Genomic DNA, 18,472 nt, shown 5'->3' on the forward strand with positions numbered 1-18,472 from the left:
GAAGCCAGGCCAGAGGGCAGTACGCCAGGGATTTCAAAAGCCCTGTGGTAAAGGGCAGGGCAGGCGATGGTCAGGCTGGCCAAGCAGAAGTGCAGGGAGGGAGCTGATGGTTCACATTCACCCAGAACCTCAGTTTACAAAGCACTTTCACTAAATGCCCATGACTCTCAGGTAGAAGTTACTTGCATGTTATAGATGAGGCAGTGGAGGCCCAGGGGGCCTGTTCGCCCAGTGTCACCAGTGTGGCGGCTACGGCTTTGGTCTGCCTGACAGACCACTTCCCGTGAGGCAGCAAGCCCGCGCGCCTCGTCAGCACGGGTGTGAGACCAGGCTCTTTGCTGAGAAGTCTGTCCTTGCCTCGAGACGCCCGGAGGGAGGGTAATAAATGCTGGAGTGCCAGCTCCCAGAGGGTGCGGTCCTCTCACGTTGGCCTCGTTCAGGCCGCCAGTGTGATCTGAATGCAGGGCTGGGAAGAGGAGCCGGTGGGAGCCAGCTGCAGCTCCCCCCGGGCAGGGCCCACACCCTGGTTGTTGAGCTCTCCCTGCAGTCCCGTGAGCCGCACAGGCTCTTTCCTGCCTGAGTGGGGATTCGCTTCTGTTGTTGGCAAGTAAAGGGCTGAGCCTCCTCCCTGCACCCACGGAGGAGTCGGTCTCAGGGGTGGGGATCTTCCCTCCCTGCCCCCTGCTCCATCAAGGGAGAGGTGACCAGGCCAGGCAAGTGGTAGGAATCAAGCCAAGAAGGGCCCCCCCACAGTCAGGTGGAGGTAGGGAGGTGCCCCTCCCTGTTCTTCCCCAGTGGCCCCTGGCTGCCCAGGCGGCCTCATAGACAGGGCTGGGCAGGGACTCCACTTGCTGGTCGCAGGTGGTATTGGTTCTCCAGGAAGGGCCAGGGGCCCAGAGGAGCCAGCACAGTCCTCTTGGGACCAGGGTATGTTCAGTGGGCAAGGAGGAAGGTACCTGCCCTTCTCCAGTCGCTAGACCCTATCTGTCTGGGCCTCACACCGGGTCACAGTGCAGAACCTGGAAGGGACCGCGCTCGTTTCCTAGATGTGCAGACATAGCCCAGGATGGGGCAAAGGCTTCTGATACCTGAGGAGTTGGGTAGGGGGAGCCCACCTCCTGCCCCTGTGGCCGGAAGCCAGGGGACCCTGCACAGGTGACTCTGCCATGACCCACTTCTGCCCTGCTCACCTGTCTGGAAACCTTGTTCTTTCCCAGCAGGACATTCCTGGAGTCATTTGCTTAGGAAGTTGGCCTGGCTGATCTGATAACAGTAGAGCGCCTAGTGTCTGAGCTGCTGAAGGGCTGAATGTGGAAACGCCTGGGAGACCTGGAGGCCGGACAGGCCAAGCCCCTCGGGCCTGGGGACGAGTAGGGCTGTAGTGGATAGGCGGGTATACCCTGACCGAGCGCCAAGCAGTGGCCCCCACTTGTCCAGAAATTCTGATTTTTAAAGAGCAGCCCAGTACCCACATTTTTATGTAAAATTTCTTGATTTTTAAATGCTGGCAACTAGTTACAGAAACATTTAGAAAAAAATCACATGGGTCAGTCAAATGAAGCACATCTTCAGGCCATCATCTGCAGCATCTAGTTTTGAGCCTACATGGAAATCTCTCCCTTACCTGTGGGGTCTTCCCAGCCTCCCCTTATAACACCTCCTTCCTTCCGACTGCCAGCCCGCGTCTGTGCCCACCCAGAGCCCGCTCCCCTGCGGCCCCCTCCTACTCTACCCACAGTGGGCTGAGAGACCTCCCTGCTTCCAGACCCTGTGGCTCCCCCTTTTGAAGGTCACACCAGGAAAACAGACACCGCCTCTCCACCGTGTCCTTGCTGCAGTCACCAGCAGACCCTCGAGTCCTCCTCCCAGTCCTTGCAGACAGTCCTCGCCCCAGACTGCTACCATCGTATCTGTGCTGATTTCAGGGCAGCCACAGGATTGCCAGGAGAAATATCAACAACCTGGTATGTGTAGATGATACCACTCTTAATGACAGAAAGTGAAGAGGAACTAAAGAGCTTCTTGATGAGGGTGAGTGAAAGAGGAAACAAAAAGCTGGCTTTAAAACTCATCATTCAAAAAACTAAGATCATGGCATCCGATCCCATCACTTCATGGCAGATAGAAGGGGAAAAAGTGGAAACAGTGACAGAGTTTATTTTCTAGGGCTCCAGAATCACTGGACAGTGACTGCAGACATGAAATACTTGTTCCTTGGAAGAAAAGCTATGACAAACCTAGACAGTGTTTTAAAAAGTAGACATCACTTTGCCAACAAAGGTCCATATAGTCAAAGTTATGGTTTTTCCAGTAGTCATGTATAGATGTGAGAGTTGGACCATAAAGAAGACTGAGTGCCGAAAAATTGATGCTTTCAAATTGTGGTGCTGGAGAAGACTCTTGAGTCCTTTAGACTGCACAGAGATCCAACCAGTCCATCCTAAAGGAAATCAACCCTGAATATTCATCGGAAGGACTGATGCTGAAGCTGCAGCTCCAATACTTTGGCCACCTGATGTGAAGAGCCAACTCACTGGAAAATGCCCTGATGCTGGGAAAGATTGAAGGCAAAAGGATAAAGGGGCGGCAGAGGATGAGATGGTTAGATGTCAGCTCCACGAGGGTAGAAACTTGAAAGTTTTGTCCACTGAGGTGTCTATCCAATACCCAGAACAGTGTCTGGCACCCACTGGAAATAGACATTCAGTGTTTGTCAAATGGCCTGTACTTAAAAGACTGTCACCAGGAAAAGGGCCAGGACTGTAGGGACATGCCTGCCAGAGTTGCCTCCACTCACCACCAGAAACCGTGCAGACACCACAGATGGTTTGGAAGGGCTTTAAAACTCAGGGTCCTAAAAATGACCCTGAAACAGTTTGTGCCTCAAAGGCAGGTGCTGGCCTGTGAGTCCCCAAGGCAGAGTCAGGGACTGTTAGGGGACACGGCAGGTAACACAAAGGGACGAGTATAAAAAGCAAAATGACGTGGGGTGACCAGCTCACCTAGGGCCGCAGTGCCAGGAAACCTGCAGGGTGCCCTGCCAGGCGCTCCGCACAGCCCAGCCTGGCGTCTCAAGCTGCAGGGTCTCTCAGAACTGCTGGTTCAGGATGGTGCCACCCCTCGGAGTCTCGAGCAGTGAGAAGAACCACAGGAAGGTGGCGTGCCAGAGCTGCAGGGCGCAGAGGTCTCCCAGGAAGCAGGGCCAGGTTCGGCTGCAGTGTCTGCTGATGCTGGAGCAGAGAGCCCCAGCGCGCCGCCCGGGGACCAGCTCAGGACAGAGGACGCCCGTGCAGAGTAGTTCCCAGCGCAGCCTCCAGAGGGCGCCAGCGTCGCAGCTCTGTGCAGCCCGAGCTCAAATCCTGTTGCCAGGCCCACGGCCAACTTCTGTGCCGGGAAAAGGCCGCTGTGGCTTTGCAAATGAAGGGGACCCCAGCGACCCTGCCCCACATCAGGCAGGGCCCTACACACAGCAGATGCCCATATCCAGGGGATCTGACTCTAAAAGACCTGCAGCCCAGCACCCAGGGCACGTGGCGGGAGTTCTCAGTCGTCTCCCCGCTCCTTGTCAACCACGGAGACCCCATAGGCTCAGAGATGGGAGCACGTGGGTGCCTGCAGGGGTCAGGAGCTCAGGGCTGGAGATCACGCGGATGCTTGGGCTGGCATCTCCCCACAGGAGGGAGCAGGGGAATCCCTGCAGAGCCTGCCTGTTCATCCATCATCAGCTGATACACCTGAGACCAGAAGTCAGGACCCCGGGCCAGTAGTGGCACTGCCTTTCCAGAAACCTGTATGGGGCTTGGCCGGCGGCTGTGCCCGGGTTCTAAGAACAGGCAGCCTGAGGAGGGGAGGGGAGCAATGCCTCTGATGGGGCACCCATCCCTGCGACAGGTGAGGACACACTGCTCTCCAGGCAGAGCCCATAGCAAGGAGGGCGTTAGGCTGCAGGGTCCGAGCCCCAGGAGCAGCCGCACCAAAGGCCGATGCCCAGGTGAAGATTCTGATCCCCTTCATCCCCTTTTCCCTCCAGGCACCCCCGGTGGGAACCACTTGTGCCCCCACCCCACACATGTGGCAGGTGAATAGAAGGGCTCACCAAGAAGACTTGGCAGCAGCCCCCCAAGTTGGCACCCAGCACCAGGGCAGGCGACTCCAGCGTCCTGCTTGCACCCTCAGCCCCAGGAGCGCTGCTGACAGTTGCGGCGCATCCGTGTGGTTGAGCTCAGGAGCTGGATCACGCCCCAGTGCGCAGCTCTGCTCCCCACGTGCCCCCTGGGGGAACCGGGGCAAGTCCCAGCCTCTCAGCGTCAGACTCCGGTCTGCACCATGGGGAGGGTAACAGCTGGTTGTCCCCAGACTCAACCAGCCCAGTGGGCTGAAGGCACAGGGCGAAGGGCACAGCGTGCGGAAGTACGCGCTGGAGGCTGGGTCTGCCCTGGCCCTGCTCTTTACTCCTGACAGCATCCCAAGCAGGAGTGGGTGCGGGGCAGGCCCCTCTCCTTGGCTCCGTCACCCCGTGGGTGGCGCTGCCCACAACACCCCCACCCCGCTGCTATGCAGAGTCCACACCACACACCTCAGGGCTGCCTGGACTCACAGGTGTTTTCTTGTTTTTTTTTCTCACTGATGTTTTATTGCCTTTTCCCCTTCACCCACCCCGATCCCTGCTCTGGGGCCCGGGCTGGCAGTTGTCCGCCTCTCCATGTCTTCGCCCGAGGCATGCCATCACTGGGCCCCAGCCCCTGGGCTCGGGCTGCCATCTTGAGAGAGAAACCCAGTTTGCCCAGGGCCTCTTTTTGGGCCAGGCTTCCCAGCCCAGGGCCCGTCCCCATCAGGCACAGGCAAGCTCTCCTGAGGAGGGGCTCCAGGCCAGAGCTCCCAGCAGTGGCTGTCAGACAGCATGGCGGGCTCAGACCTACAGCTTGGTGTTGAGGTGGAAAGAAAAGTGGGGTGCTGTGTAGGCTGTGGCAGGCGGCACGTGCCATGGAGACGAGGCCGGGCAGAGTCTGTGGCACAGGGCACTGTCAAAGGACGCCGGTGGGAGGTGCATCAGGCCAGCGGTCATGGGCGAGGGTGCTGTGGCAGCCAGCAGGTGGGCTGGGAAGGCGGGGATGACCAGGGGGCTGAAGGGGAGGGTGGCCTGGCCCTTTAAGGGGCCCAGGGTGCCAGTGAAGTTCAGTGGGCAGCGCAGCATGGTACCCCTGTAGGCCTCCGGGAGGGCGGGGCCCAGCAGGCAGGAGACGGCCAGGTCAGGGCCCCCGGGCTTGGTCCCACACTCCTGGGCATTCGCCTCCTTAAGAAAGGGAGACACTGCCCGCAGTTTTTTGCCGCCGTGGACCGAGCCCTCTTCCGCCAGGCTGCGCTTGTGGCCCAGGCCTGGGCTGCTTGGGAAGGTGGGCAGGGGCACAGGGCTCTCAGCAGGGATCTTGGTCATGGGGGACACCCAGCAGGCTTTGGGTTTGGGGTAGAGGCTGCCCTTTCTGGAGCTGCCCTTGTGGAATGCAGAAGGGCGGCTGGCATCCCCGCCCCACACCAGAGGGGGCTCTTTGGCTGGCAGCCCCTCCTCCTTGGCAGGGGGCCCCAACAACACCCTATCTTTAAGACTGGGGAAAAGGTCCCTGGGATGCTGGCTGACAGGCTTCAGCACCTCGCTGGGGTAGGCGTGGAAGCAGCCGGTGAAGACGGGGGCCGACGGGCGAGGGCTTGCCTGTGTCTCCTCCCAGAGGCTGCCCCTGGAGGCCTGCCTTCCTTCCAGAGGTGTCAGCCGGTGCCTGGAGTTCTCGGCCGGCCCTCCTGGGCTCTGGGGACTCTCCACGGACGGGACAGCTGGGGACGCCTGGGGCTCCCCACCTGCCCCATGGCGACAGCCCTCCTCCTGACACTGCAAGGCCTCTGCCTTGCTCACCTGGGCCAGGAGCTTCTTTTTGGCCAGTGGTGACATGATACCATGTGTCCCTCTGCAGTAGAAGCTGGACAGGAGCCGTTTGTAGGCTTCCGGGCAGCCACTGGCACCCACAAAGGGCAGAGAGGGCCCCGAGGCCGGGCCTCGCTGCTCCACGCCGTCCCTGGGTGTCTCCTGGCTAGGAAGCCTTGCCAGGTCAGGGGCGTCTGTTTTGGTCTTCCCGGGCATCAGCTAGAATGAGAAAAGGCCAAGCCTCAGGGCTGGGTGTGAGCCGTGCAACGCTGACCTGAGGACGTGGTGACAGGAGGGAGCCAGCCCTTCTAGCACCTTCGTGCAGAACTGTCAAAAGGCGTCCCATCCTCTGAACAGACACAGCCTGGTGTCAGGACATGGGGACTGGTGAAATGGGGTGCAGACTAGGACTCAGACCTCAGACCCCACGTGTACCCCCAACTTGACCCTTGCCTGCCTCGTGCTGCCCTTGGGGGAGGGGGTGTCCCGGGGGTTCCGGGCAGGGAGCTCTGCAGCCACAGTGAGGACTGTGAGAGGCACGGCGCGGGGCTCAGCTCACCTGGCCCACCCGCTTCTCCTCCTTGACCTTCTTCGGCCTCTCAGGGGCCCCCTCATCCCCCCGAGGCTCCTTGGCCATCTTGTACTGCTTCCTGGGCTTGGAGGGGGGCAGGGGCTTGTCATCTTCCCCCTTCAGGTGCCGCACGTATGGGAGGACCAGCCTGGGGAGGAGCCAGGCATGTCATCAGGGGGCCGGGCTGGCAGGAGGCGCCCACCCTCTAGGCACCCCCGGCTTCCCCCCTGCCCGACCGGCACACAGACAACCCCCGCCGCGGGTCTGCACGCTGTGTCTTGTCCGGGAGGCCTGCCGCCCGCCGCCAGCCCCACCGCCCCTTGGAGTTGCTGGCCCAGCCCTGGGTGGAGGCCCAGGCGCCCCGCACCTCTCGTAGTGGCGGCGTGTGCACGTGGCCGCGCTGGTGCTGCCCGGGCTGCCCCCCAGCTCGTCGTACACATTCTTCCAGAGGCGGCGGCCAGTCACCTGCAAGGGCGCCACGTCAGGGCACGGCTGGCGGGCAGCCCTGCCTGCGCGGCCCTGGCAGCTCGGGCTCCCCACTCGGAGGCTGTTTTGTAATTGCTTCTCCACCAGCAGGCGCGGGGCGGTTGGAGGGGGCTCCCCTGGCCAGTAGCCAGCCAAGTCCCCCTCCCAGGGGCTGCCCGAGCACTGGCCCTTTGTGAGTGCAAGGACAGAACAGATGGAAAGGGTGACAATCTTGCTTGGAACAGCAAAGTACTGGCGGGTAGGGCAGGTCCCTCTTCCCCATGGCTCACAGGGGGCTGGGGAAAGGGAGGGTTTGGACACTGCCTCATCCTGCCGAGGGGAAAGGGCAGGTCTGCTGGGCTGCCTCTTTTCCCAAGCTCCCCGGGGGCACAGCTGAGCTGTGCCAGGGGACACGGCAGGGTGAGGACTCAGAGGAGCTGTCCTTACCAGTTCATAGGCCCCTAGCTTCTCCACAGCTTTGTAGATCTTCCACAGGTTAACTGGGGACAAGAGAGGGCGGGGCCGCTGTCAGTCTTGGTGGGAGGAGCAGGCAGCCTGCAGCCTGTCCCCATGGCCCCACAGCCAGGCACAGAACCAGCACATACCCAGAAAGGGCCACCAGGATGGCTGGGCAGACCGCACCCTGTGTGCTGGGGGCCCAGTGGCCTGTGAGGACGGACATCTGGCCCCACCCGCTGCCAGGCCAGTGCCTGGAGGGGGGCAGCCTTTCTGTGTGCAACCCCTGTGGGCTGGCAGCGGTGGGGGTCGCCCTGAATGGAGGTCCCGGCTGGGCCCCCCTCCCGTGCCTGCACCCCGGGCACGCACTCTGCTTGAAGCCGAGATGGGGCACCCTCTCGATGGGTGTGCGTCGCTCCTTCATGAACTTGTAGAGGCTGACCAGGAAGGCCTGCTCCTCCTCCTGCTCCTCCTCCCGCTCCCTGCCTGCCTCGGGGGGCTCCTGGGGAAAGAACACGAGGCAGTGGGATGAGCCCCCAGCTGGCAGGAAGCTGCGGAGAGGCGGAACCACTGGCTGCTGGGGAGGAAGGAGATGCATGGCCACCAACCCCAGGCTCCCAGAGGAGGGAGTAGACCCCCAGGCCCAACTCTGGGCTGCAGAGGTTGTTCCTGGGGACAGAAAGACAGAGGTGTTCCATGTTAGCCCAGGACCCCAGGTCAAGGTCCACAGAGGCCTGGCTCCAGGAACAGCCACGGGAGCAGCCCTGCCCCTTCAAGCTTCCGATGGCTTCTTCACCTGGCTCTAGGTTGTCACATCGCCAACTCAGCTCCTCTACCAGCCTGGAGGCAGGCTTTGTGGCCCCGGGGTTCCCAGTGGCCCCTGTGGTCCAAGCCAAAGGATGGTGCATTCCAGCTTTGTGGGGCTGTTCGGCCAGGCTTGCTTCTGTGACCCGCCTGTCCATGTGCTCAGCTTGGGGCAGAGAGACCCTGTCCTGGGCTCCAGAGGGCTGTTGTGTCCAATGCACAGGTCTTTTGGCTTCTGCTCCTAGTGGGGATTTCTCCCGATGCCCTTCCTGTGGCTGGTGGCTCAGGGCAGGGGCTCCTGTGGGGCTGGGGTGGCCCCAAACACGAGAGGGCTGGCAACCATCATCAGGGTGAGAATCGTGCAGAGAGCCATGTGTTCCAAAAATACTCTATTCGAGTATCATGACTGTGGTTTTAACTAATCAAAGACCACTGGAAATAAACAAGCCAGCTTGCACGTCACCTATGAAACTGGAACACACTGCCGCGCCTCAGAACGGAGGCGCTCTGACCACAGCTCTTCAAATGAACGCGCTTTTCTGTTCCTCTTCTCTGAACTCCAGGAAATCTGTTAAAACCTGTTCCCATTTGCAGCTCCCTCCAGCCTGTGCCTCCGAAGCAAATGGCCAAGGAGCACTAATGCAGAGGCTGACGGCCGTGACCGTGCTGGTCAGCGCAGCAGCACTGACCGCACTACGTGACTTCAGCATCCGTGTTATATGTTTGGAGGGACAGAAGGGTGTACGTGTAGCTTAACATCGTAGAGCAGTGCTTTACTGTTTTATAGATCAGGACTCCAGGTCATCCTCATGTAATAAAAGGGTTCTGCTGTAAAAACCAGGCCTGAACATCCAGCCCGAGGCGATGGGCGAGCCCTCCCATCTGCCCAGCGCCCAGCGCAAGGCCCCAGACAGTGGGGCTGTGCCCCTCTCTGGACTCTTTCAGGGCTAGGGGGGTCAGGAAACACATCTGCAGGGCGTCTCCAAGGTCACCTGGGAAGCTGCACACAGGTGGAGCAGGCTGAGGAAGGGGCCCAGTGGGGGAGGGTCACCCAGCTCACCTCCAGGCGCACGGGGCTCTGGCTCCTGCTCGGCTCGCCATCGGGCTGAGGAGACGCTGGGGGGTCTAGGGGCTCCCCTTCCTCTGACTGCTTCCTTTTGCCTTTGACCGGAGGTGCTAGAGGAGAAGAAGAAGGGGAGAAGGGCAGGGGAGAGTGAGAACATGAGATGCCGGCAGAGGAGTGGGTGGCAGGAGGGCGGCGGGGCTGCTGGGACCGTAGACCCTCCATGAATAACCAAGAAGAAAGTTCCTGTTTATGAAGCAGCCAAGCTTTTCTTAGGCATCTCTTGTGTTCCCATGCATGCTCAGTCATGTCTGATTTGTTTGCAACTCCAGAGACTGTAGCCTACCAGACTCCTCCATCCATGTGATTCTCCAGGCGAGAATACTGGAATGGGTTGCCATGCTCTCCTCGAGGGGACCTTCCTGACCCAGGGATCAAACTCACATCTCTGGCATCTCCTGCATTGGCAGGCAGACTCTTTACCACCAGCACCACCTGGGAAGCTCAGCAGAGTCCTGCTGCTGCTGCTGCTAAGTCGCTTCAGTCGTGTCTGACTCTGTGCGACCCCATAGACAGAAGCCCACCAGGCTCCCCTGTCCCTGGGATTCTCCAGGCAAGAACACTAGAGTGGGTTGCCATTTCCTTCTCCAATGCATGAAAGTGAAAAGTGAAAGGGAAGTCGCTCAGTCGTGTCTGCAGCAGAGTCCTAACTGCCCCTAATTAGGCCACATACTCCCCTCACCTTCATGGCTCCTGGTGACCCTTCAGGTCTCAACTGACAAGCCCCAAGCAGGTAGTGGGGGGCCTTCCCAGCCCTCAGCCAAGCACAGCACTTCTCTCTAGTCATCCTCACCTCCTCATACCATATGGATGGGGCCATCTGGACTGAGATGCCTGTGGTTTGTCTGGCCTCCTGACAGTTCAGTGAGGCCACCCAGCACCCCCCGCCCCCACAGCAGGTGGTAGGTAAGGGAAAATGTCTCGTCTGTCCATGGGATATTCCAGGCAAAAATACTGGAGCAGGTGGCCATTCCCTCCTCCAGGAGATCTTCCCGACCCAGGGATCGAACCCAGCTCTCCTGCATTGCAGGTGGATTCTTCACTGTCTGAACTATTAGGGAAGTCCCATTTTGGAGGAGAAGATGGGTGAGTCCCACGACAACCTGATGGAGGGGAGGGAGGAGCCAAGAGCCCAATTCTCCTAAGGGCATCCTGAGAGTTGATGGCTGCAAAGACATAGCCACCGCGAGCTGCTCTGGCCACGCAGTGGGTGATTGGCCATGTGAGCCCAGCCTTTCTTTTCTCCTTTTTGTTCATGTTGCATGAAGTGTCCTGGTTCACTGCAGCTCAGAAAAAGCCTTACTTCTGGGAACCTGCAAGATTCCCCCTCCATCCCAGGTAGAAAAGAAACTTTTTAAGAACAAGAAACCTGGGCTTCCCTGGGGGCTCAGTGGTAAAGAATCCGCCTGCCTATGCAGGAGATATGGGTTCAATCCCTGGTCCGAGAAGATCCCACATGCTGCGGAGCAACTAAGCCTGCGAGCCACAACTACTGAGCCTGCGCTCTAGAGCCGGGGGGCCATAATGACTGAAGCCCTCCAGCCAAGAGCCTGCTCTTCAACAGGAGAAGCCACCACAGAGAGAAGCGTGCACTCCACAACCAGAGGCAGCCCCTGCTCATGGCAACTAGAAGAGCCTGTGCAGTGACAAAGACTTAGCACAGCCAAAAATAAATTAAAAAAAAAAAGAAGAAACCCACAGCAGAGTGACCCACGAGGCCAGCGGTACCCAGGAGCCTGAGCTGTAGACCTCTGGCTGCTGGACAGTGTCCCCTTGGGCGGCTGTTCACAGAAGTGCCATGCGGGTTCTCGGCTCTGTGTCCCTGGCCCTTTCACATATCTGTTCTCTCACTGAGTCCCAGAGGGATCCCGTTTTAAAGACAGAGTAAGTTGCCTGCCTCCCTGGGGGACCACATTCAAGACAAGGTCTGTCTGACCACCCGCCCAGGGGCCTGGCCTCACCACCACTACAGCTGTGCTGCTTAGCACCAACATTCACAAGCTTTGCTGGGGAGTCCAAATAAGCCTGGAAGAGAAACTGAGCCTCATGCTAATCGGGCCTGGACCGTCCTTGCAGGCTGGCTCCTGATCACCGGAGACACAGCCAATCTCCAGAAATCACTGGGTACTAATAACTGACCCCTCCCACCCCTGACAGATGCCTTTCCAACCGGGCCTTGGGCAGCTCTCCACCTCCATCTTTCCTCCTGTGAATTGGGGTGGGGATGGGGGGCAGAAAGACACTGATATCCTTTGCTAACTACCCGAGAATCCTGAAGCCTTCAGCTAATCGGCACGCCTGTGTCCCCCCAGCTTTTCTCCTTCCCCTTCCTGCCTTCTCTGCTCTGCGTTCACATCCCCTCTCCCTTCTTTCCTGAAGGGAAAATGCTCGGCTCCGAAGACTCTGTCCATCTGTTCCTGTGACGAGGCTTCTCCCTGGCACCCTCCTGCAGGTCGGCTACAAGGCTGTCCTCGGGCCTCAGGGAAAGAAGGTGGTGGGACCAGGGCCCACTGGACTCACCCAGGGAGAATTTAAAAGAGATGGTGCCTGTCTCCCCCAACACGAGTCTGACTTAAGGTCCTGCAGGGGGCGCCAGGGGTTTTCCGGGTGGCTCCGCAGTAAAGAATCCGCCTGCCAGTATAGGAGACATGGGTTCCATCCATGGGTCAGAAAGATCCCCTGGAGAAGAGAATGGCACCCCACTCCAGTATTCTAGCCTGGGAAATCCCATGGACACAGGAGCCTGGCAGGCTACAGTCCATGGGGTTGCGAAAGAATCAGACAGGACTTAGCGCCTAAACAACAAGGGGTTTCAGGGTTTAAAAATTCCCAGGGTGCCTGAGAGGGCAGCCAGGTTAAGGGCCACCAGGATAGAATGGCCCTGGTCGCTCCTGCTAGGTTGCAGGGACTATGCTCTCCTAGGGAAATCTCCAGGACTTGGGCACTCAGGTCACCTGGGAAGGAGGTCACCATCTGAGCTGTTTCAGCCCAGCAGAGACCGGGATGAGAGCCACAAAGGGAAGACACTCTATCTCTGTGCGGTCGGGTGAACCGGCCCCCATTCTCGCCCACCTGGGCCGCAGCCCTGGATGAGGGGGGTGGAGAGAGTCTTCACTCTCCTTCCCCAGCCTGTCCTCTCCCTCTCTTCTCCAGTCATTGCAAGATTGTAGTTCCCGCTAAATCTTCATTTGGAAAAAGAGTTCTGCCTTGAGAAATAAGTCTGAAACCCCCTCCTGTAAGGGCCAGGTGAGTCCTCCTGCCTGCCCAGCTCCCCAGACCCCAGCATAGACTGAGTTATCTCCTCCCCACATAGTTTGAAATACTACTTTCCCCACAATCTAAAGGTTTGTAATGAACACTCCGGGAGCTGGTTTTGGACTTTCTGTTCTCTTTCATTCCTTGTGGAATGTTGGACCCATGCACAGTTTTAATTTCTGTCGCGTTGTAACAAAACTTACTATCCAGAGCTCAAGTCCCCCATCATTACTCCTCTTAAAAAATTCCATCTGAACTCTAGGATAATTCTGTCACATTCCAGGATGAAAGAGAGAGAGAGGGAAAGGTTGAAGGAGAAGAAAGAAACAAAAGCCACTGGGGTTTTGACTGAATTGCACTTAAACTTAGAAATTGCTCTGAAAGTGATGACGCCTTTCTGACGTGCACCCTCCTCTGCAGGAGCAGTGTCTCCACAGATTGCGGTCTCCTCCGCATGGCTCAGGGGCTCCTCCTACCCAAGGGCGCAGTGGTCCCTGTTAAGCTTATTCCCAGTTGCGCGCTAGACAACTGAGTGAGAAGAGGCCTGACAAACAAGGGCAGCAGGACTTCGCTCGCAGCCAAGGCCGGTCGTGTGACCCCCTCTCGGCCGGCGAGCGGGCGTGGCCGGGCGATCCAGCCCCTTCCCGGGCAGCGAGGGGGCGGGGCAGCAGCCCTGCCTGTGACAGCAGTCTGCTCAACTCCACAGCTCTGTGGAAGTCACGCTCAACCCTCGATCCTAAAGCCGAGGCAGTGAAGACGTTAACGTCAGTCACTAGCTGTGGAGGAGGAGGCTCCTGAAATGAAGCCAGCCTGCTCTCAAGCCACGCCTCCCTCCCCACACTGTGCACTTCACCAACCGAAACCAGCCTCCCCTAGGCCCGGGTCTGGGCACTTCTGAACACTGGCTCACTACATCTTCCCAGCGCCCAGTGGGTATGATTATCTCTCTGCCCCCATTAACAGATAGTACAAGATCTGAAGATCCGAGAGATTCAGTAGCTCACCTGAGGTCACATGGCTTACTAGTGGCAGAGCTGAGATTTGCAACCAGTGCAGTCTCCCTGTCTCAGGACACAGACTCCAAGGTCAAGAGTGGGTTGATGGGAGCAGGGAAACCCCAGGGCTTCCCTGGTGGCTCAGTGGTAAAGAATCTACCTTCCAATGCTGGAGATGAGGGTTTGATCCCTGGGTCGGGAAGATCCCCCAGAGAAGGAAATGGCAAGCTACTCCAGTATACTTGCCTGGGAAATCCCATGGAAAAAGGAGCCTGGCAGGCTACAGTCCATGAGGTCACAAAGAGTCGGACACAACTTAGCGACTAAACAACAATAAAGCGAGACCCCAGGTTCCTTCTCTGTGCTCAGAGGGTGCAAACTGGCCGTCTCTCCCCAGGGGACCTGCAGTGTCTCATTGCAGCATCCCTGTTAACCTGCTGATAAGAACCTGGGCCTGTCCTCCCAGAGAAGCTGAAAGCAGAGGAGGGTGGGGAGGGGGCTCTGACCCCACACGGGTGTTTCTGTACTTCCTTCTCCCACCTATAAGGTGAGTCGGTTAGACCCAATGGGCCCAACGCTCTAAGCAGAATGAATGAAGCGAGAAACGAGGCTCCCCGCCAAAAAACCACAGGTGGCTATGTTTGTGCGTGTGTGTGTGCGTGTGGGTGTGTGCGTGGGTGTGCATGCGTGGGTGTGTGTGCGTGTGTGGGGGTGTGCGCGCGTGGGGGGTATGTGTGCATGTGTGTGTGCATGCGTGGGTGTGTGTATGTGCGTGTGTGTGTGCGCGCGAGTGGGTGTGCGTGGGTGTATGCGTGGTTGTGGGTGCGTGCGTGCATGCAGGGGGTGTGCGTGCACACGTGAGTGGGTGTTGCGTGGGTGTATGCGTGGGTGTGGGTGCATGGGTGTGTGCGCGCACGTGTGTGTGTGGGTATGTGTGCGTGTGTGTGTGTGCGTGAGTGGGTGTGTGTGCGTGGGTGTATGCGTGTGTGCGTGCATGCAGGGGGGTGTGCGCGCACACGTGATTGTGGGTGCGTGGGTGTGTGCGCACACGTGTGTGTGGGGGTATCTGTGCATGTGTGTATGCGCGAATGGGTGTGTGTGCGTGGGTGTATGCGTGGGTGTGTGTGTGCGGGTGTGTGCACACATGTGAGTGGGTGTATGCGTGGGTGCGTGCGTATGTGCGTGGGGGCGTGTGCGCGTGCACGTGAGTGGGTGTGGGTGTATGCGTGGGTGTGGCTGTGTGTGCATGCGTGGGTGTGTGCGCGCACGTGGGGGGTATGTGTGCATGTGTGTGTGCATGCATGGGTATGTGTGCGTGCGTGGGTGTGGGTGCGTGTGTGTGCGTGCGGGGGTGTGTGAGTGCACGTGAGTCGTGTGTGTGGGTGTGGGTGCGTGTGTGTGCCTGCGTGTGTGCACGCACGTGAGTGGGTATGTGTGTGTGGGTGTATGCGTGGGTGTGGGTGCGTGTGTATGTGTGCGTGCGTGCGGGGGTGTGTGTGCACACACGTGTGTGGGTGTGTGTGCGCATGAGTGGCTGTGTGCGCGTGGGTATATGCGTGGGTGTGGGCGCGTGCGTGGGGGCGTGCGCGCTTGCGCGCGTGCACGTGAGTGGGTGTGTGTGGTGTGTGTGCACGCATGAGTGGGTGTGTGTGCGTGGGTGTATGCGTGGGTGTGGGTGCGTGCATGCGTGCGTGCGCACGCGCACGTGAGTGGGTGTGTGTGCGTGGGTGTATGCGTGTGTGTGGGTGCGTGTGTGTGTGCGTGCGGGTGTGTGTGATATCTGAGGTCTGTCACTCCGCTGTGTCTCATCAGTGCCTAGAGTTCTGCACCGCAGGGAGCAGCTGCTTCATAAACATGACCTGACAGAGAAGCTGGGCTGTGACTAGCTCAAGGCCTCTCTCTCTCTCTCACTCTCCCGCTGCCCCCGCTCCTGCCCCGCCTCATTCACTCTCGGTGTGATGGAAAGGAAGCGACACTTCCTTTCATGAAAAGTCACCCACTGGGAGCACCGTGTCAATTACGACAATAACGCTAACAGAGGCCTCAGTAACAACCAGCAGACATGCCACACCTTCTTGCCTGAGGTTGTTGGCTTAAGTTGCTCTTTGGCTAGAGCTGGAGCTGAAACAAAGACAACCTTTGAAGCGGCCAGTCCACTCAGCTCGGAGCCGGCTGCCTGGCTGAGCAGTGGTTTGGGGAGGGGGAACCTGCCAAGGGCTGTGCTCCAACCTGCATGGAGAACAGACGGACAACCTGGACCTGTGCAGCTACCCACCCGGCCCTGGCCCAGGTCAATTTCCCACCTGGGAACAGGAGACCATTGGGAAGGGACAGAGGGGAAGGGTCTCAGAGGCCTAAACTGTCCTCACTGTCAGACCAGGGTTGGTCTCTAAGCCTCAGTTTCTCAGACTGTAAACCCCGCGGAGAGAGAGGCTGATTCTCTGAGGTCCTTTCTACCACTGCCATTCCAAGTTCAAGGTCCAGAAGGGTCCCCAGGGCTGGGACAGGCTCTGGAACTCCACCCGGGTGACCCAACCCACTAGCTGCCATCTCTGCCCTAGCACGGCCTCTGGGCACAGAGACCCCACACCCCTAACTCTGGTTCTCCAGCTGGGGCAAAAAGCACCTGTTATCCTCCCTTCAGCTCCGCGGACTCCTCTTGGCTAGCTGACGAGCCCGCAAAGAAAGGGACCCTGGGTCTGGCCAGTCCAGTGCCTCCAGGCCCGCACCCTGAGCCCTGGGGGTCCGGCATCGGGCGATCTCTCCTATTCCCGGCGTCCGTCGGGCTGCGCCCCCTGAACATTCTGCGCAGGGACCGAGACGAAGCAGCCGGATTTGGTCCGCGATTCGGACTGAGCGCGAAATCAAACGCTTCTCTCCTCGCAGCCCGTGCGTCTCCGCTTTCCACCCCCTCCCCGCCCCCCATCACTCGCGGGTCCGCCACGCTGTCCCTTCTGGAGCCCCAAGGGGAGAAAAGAGACACAGGAGAAAGATGAGCGGAGCAAAGAAGGAGTTACTTCTTCCCTGCCGGGGGTTGGGAGTGGGAGGGTACAGAGGAGGGTGGACAGGAGACAAGAAGAGGAGAGACTACAGAAAAAAGAAAAAAGGGAAGAGGAAAGAGAAAGAGAAAGGGTAGGGGGCGAGAAGCTGGTAACCGCCGAAGGATCAGCACTACTCTCGGCTTAAAGAGGAACAGTTGATTCTTCAAAATGCATTGAGCAAGTTCTTCAAAACCCGCGCAGAGTCACTTTCAGGAAACGGCAGCCGCAGTGGAAAGCGCCCCGCGCGCCCAGCGGACCCCGGTGCCCCTTCTCGGCGGCGCCGGCGGATTCTGAGAACCGCCGGGATGTGACGGCGGGGAGGGGAGAGGGGAAGGTGGGGGGCGGGGGGTACTGCAGACAGAACTGCTGCGGACAGCTGTCACAACAAATTAGCTGAGACCAGCTCGAGATTGAAAACCACAGCAGGAAGTGGGATGACAGAACCGTACAGGACTTGGTAAATTTCAGTCAAGAGACGACGAAGAGAGTTTCGAGATAAACGCCCGGGAAGCCCCTTGGCCGCCAAAACTTTTTGTCTTTCCTTTTTTCGAACAGCGCGCGCCCGACACTAGGCTTTGGCCCCGGCTCGCGGCGGGAGGACGCGGGCGTCCCGGGCCAGACTAGCTCCCCGCGCTCTCGCCCCTGAGTCCACCCCCAGCCCCCGCTCGCCCCCCAAGGCAGCACCGACCGCCGCGAGCGCCGGGAAAGACCTGGCGCCACAACCTCGCCCTCCCGCGGGGCCGCCCGTCCCGTCCCGGGCGCACCGCAGAGCCACTTACCCATGGCCCGGAGAGCGCGCGCGGCGCCACCACAGCACCCTCCTCGCTTTCCTCTCTCCGGACCCCGCGCTCCCCGCGCGACTGACCCAGGGGCGCCGCTCGCCGGCCACCTCCCACGCGGCCCCGCCCCCGCCCGCCCCCAGCCCCGCTCTGGGCTCCGGTTGGTGGGTCCAACTCTTCCGCCAGGGGTGGGGACCGCCTCCTCAGCCCGCAGAACCCTGGGAGCTGTAGTGTGCTCTCCCCCTCCCCAGGGGCAGACGCTGCGGAGCTAGGCTCCACACCCGGAGGGGCTGAGGCAGAACGCCCAGGAGTCACGGCTGCCTTGCGCCTCTGGAAGCAAAACTCGGGTCTTGGAAATTTCCTCTTTGGTCTTAAGCAGGGCAGTGGGGTCTGGGTGGGGTAGCAAAGCGCTTCCGACTTTGACTTGAACTGGGTGGAAGACATCTCCCATCTCCCTTCCATCCCAACTTAGAAGTAGAGATGGTTGGTGATAGCTAAACAAGGACCCCTTCCAAAGTAACAAGTCCTCGGCCAAAGTTCTGTGGGGGCCCAGAAATGCCTGGGGCAGGAAACCTGCTGACCGGGGCCCGTGTCTACCTACGTCTCAAAGGCAGAGAGGGCAGCTACAAGGTGAGCAACGCAAAGAGGTGGCATGATCCCTGCTTGGGGAGATGAGGTTTTGAGTGGAGTAGGTGCCTTAGGAGATGCTGAGCCAGCTGCAGCTGGGCTTCTGCCAGAGGGAGAAGTAACTCAGCCATATTCACCTCACAGAAGAGAAAACTTGGGTTTTCTCTTGGGTTTGAGAGTTCAAGGTCTGGAAGCATTGTTCACAATAGCCAAAAAGTGGAAGCAATCCAGTGTCCATTGATGGATGAATGGGTAAACTGTGGTGTGTACGCAGTCGAACCCAAGTCTTTGCCACCCTTTGAACCATGGCCCACCCAGGCTCCTCTGTCCATGGGATTTTTCAGGCACGAATACTGGAGTAGGTTGTCATTTCTTCCTCCAGGGGATCCTGCCGACCCAGGGATCAAACCTGTGTCTCCTTCATCTCCTGCATTGCCGGCGG

The 18,472-nt window shown here is 59.2% G+C and overlaps 1 protein-coding gene across 4 annotated transcripts; it reads right to left on the minus strand.

The window, feature by feature from the left end:
- Positions 1–4,610: 4,610 nt before the first annotated feature.
- On the minus strand, positions 4,611–17,536 carry ARID5A (AT-rich interaction domain 5A). 4 transcript variants are annotated; one of them, XM_043918709.1, is made up of 7 exons: positions 17,404–17,536; positions 9,271–9,386; positions 7,776–7,908; positions 7,398–7,450; positions 6,853–6,950; positions 6,474–6,633; positions 4,611–6,133 (listed from the first exon to the last, which is right to left on the minus strand). In XM_043918709.1, the coding sequence occupies exons 1-7, from the start codon at positions 17,405–17,407 to the stop codon at positions 4,916–4,918; spliced, it is 1,782 nt and encodes a 593-aa protein (XP_043774644.1). In that variant the 5' UTR covers positions 17,408–17,536; the 3' UTR covers positions 4,611–4,915. The 4 variants fall into 4 exon arrangements, with proteins under 4 accessions (XP_043774644.1, XP_043774645.1, XP_043774647.1 ...); XM_043918710.1 differs by lacking the exon at positions 17,404–17,536 and adding an exon at positions 11,854–12,007; XM_043918712.1 differs by lacking the exon at positions 7,776–7,908.
- Positions 17,537–18,472: the final 936 nt, after the last annotated feature.

Source organism: Cervus elaphus, chromosome 11 (genome assembly GCF_910594005.1).
Source record: "Cervus elaphus chromosome 11, mCerEla1.1, whole genome shotgun sequence".
Lineage (NCBI taxonomy): Eukaryota > Metazoa > Chordata > Mammalia > Artiodactyla > Cervidae > Cervus > Cervus elaphus.